Source organism: Eimeria mitis, genomic scaffold, assembly GCF_000499745.2.
Source record: "Eimeria mitis Houghton genomic scaffold, Emh_scaff3685, whole genome shotgun sequence".
Lineage (NCBI taxonomy): Eukaryota > Apicomplexa > Conoidasida > Eucoccidiorida > Eimeriidae > Eimeria > Eimeria mitis.
The window spans coordinates 1-477 of NW_013572027.1; the positions used below are offsets into that span (position 1 = coordinate 1).

Sequence of the window (477 nt, forward strand, 5' to 3'; positions counted from 1 at the left end):
GCAGCAGCAGCAGCAGCAGCAGCAGCAACAGCAGCAGCAGGAGGACTATATACACCCCTTTGTTGTTGTATGCTTGAACCCCGATACCCCAGCAGCAGCAAAAAGTTTTGTTGTTGATGTGCTGCTGCACATCGTCAGAGCAGCAGGGCCGTGTATTGGGGCTGGCTGGCGTTCGCTGCTCCTCTGCATGCATGCAGAGGCAGCAGAAGCAATTGCTGCTGCTGCTGCTGCTGCTCCTGCTGCTCCTGCTGCTGCTGCTACTGCTGCTGCAGGTGGTGGGGGAGGAGGAGGGGGAGGCGGAGGTGGGCTTGTGGGTGCAGCAGCAAGTGCAGCAACGGCAACAGCAGCAACTGCAGCAGCAGCAGCAGCAGCAGCAGGAGGGGGAGCAGCAGCAGCAGCAACAGCAGCAGCAGCAGCAGCAGCAGCAAATATAACAGAGCAGCTAAATAAACGTTTGCTTCCTGTCTTGGTGGTTGC

At 58.5% G+C, this 477-nt stretch overlaps 1 protein-coding gene across 1 annotated transcript in view; it reads left to right on the forward strand.

The window, feature by feature from the left end:
• Positions 1–187: 187 nt before the first annotated feature.
• EMH_0068480 (uncharacterized protein) overlaps positions 188–477 on the forward strand; it is a gene marked incomplete at both ends in the record, with an annotated part of 543 nt that continues 253 nt past the window's right edge. Inside the window, one exon of the mRNA XM_013498745.1 lies at positions 188–475. Within this exon, the coding sequence (XP_013354199.1) occupies positions 188–475 (288 nt within the window). The remainder of the gene's footprint in view (positions 476–477) is intronic.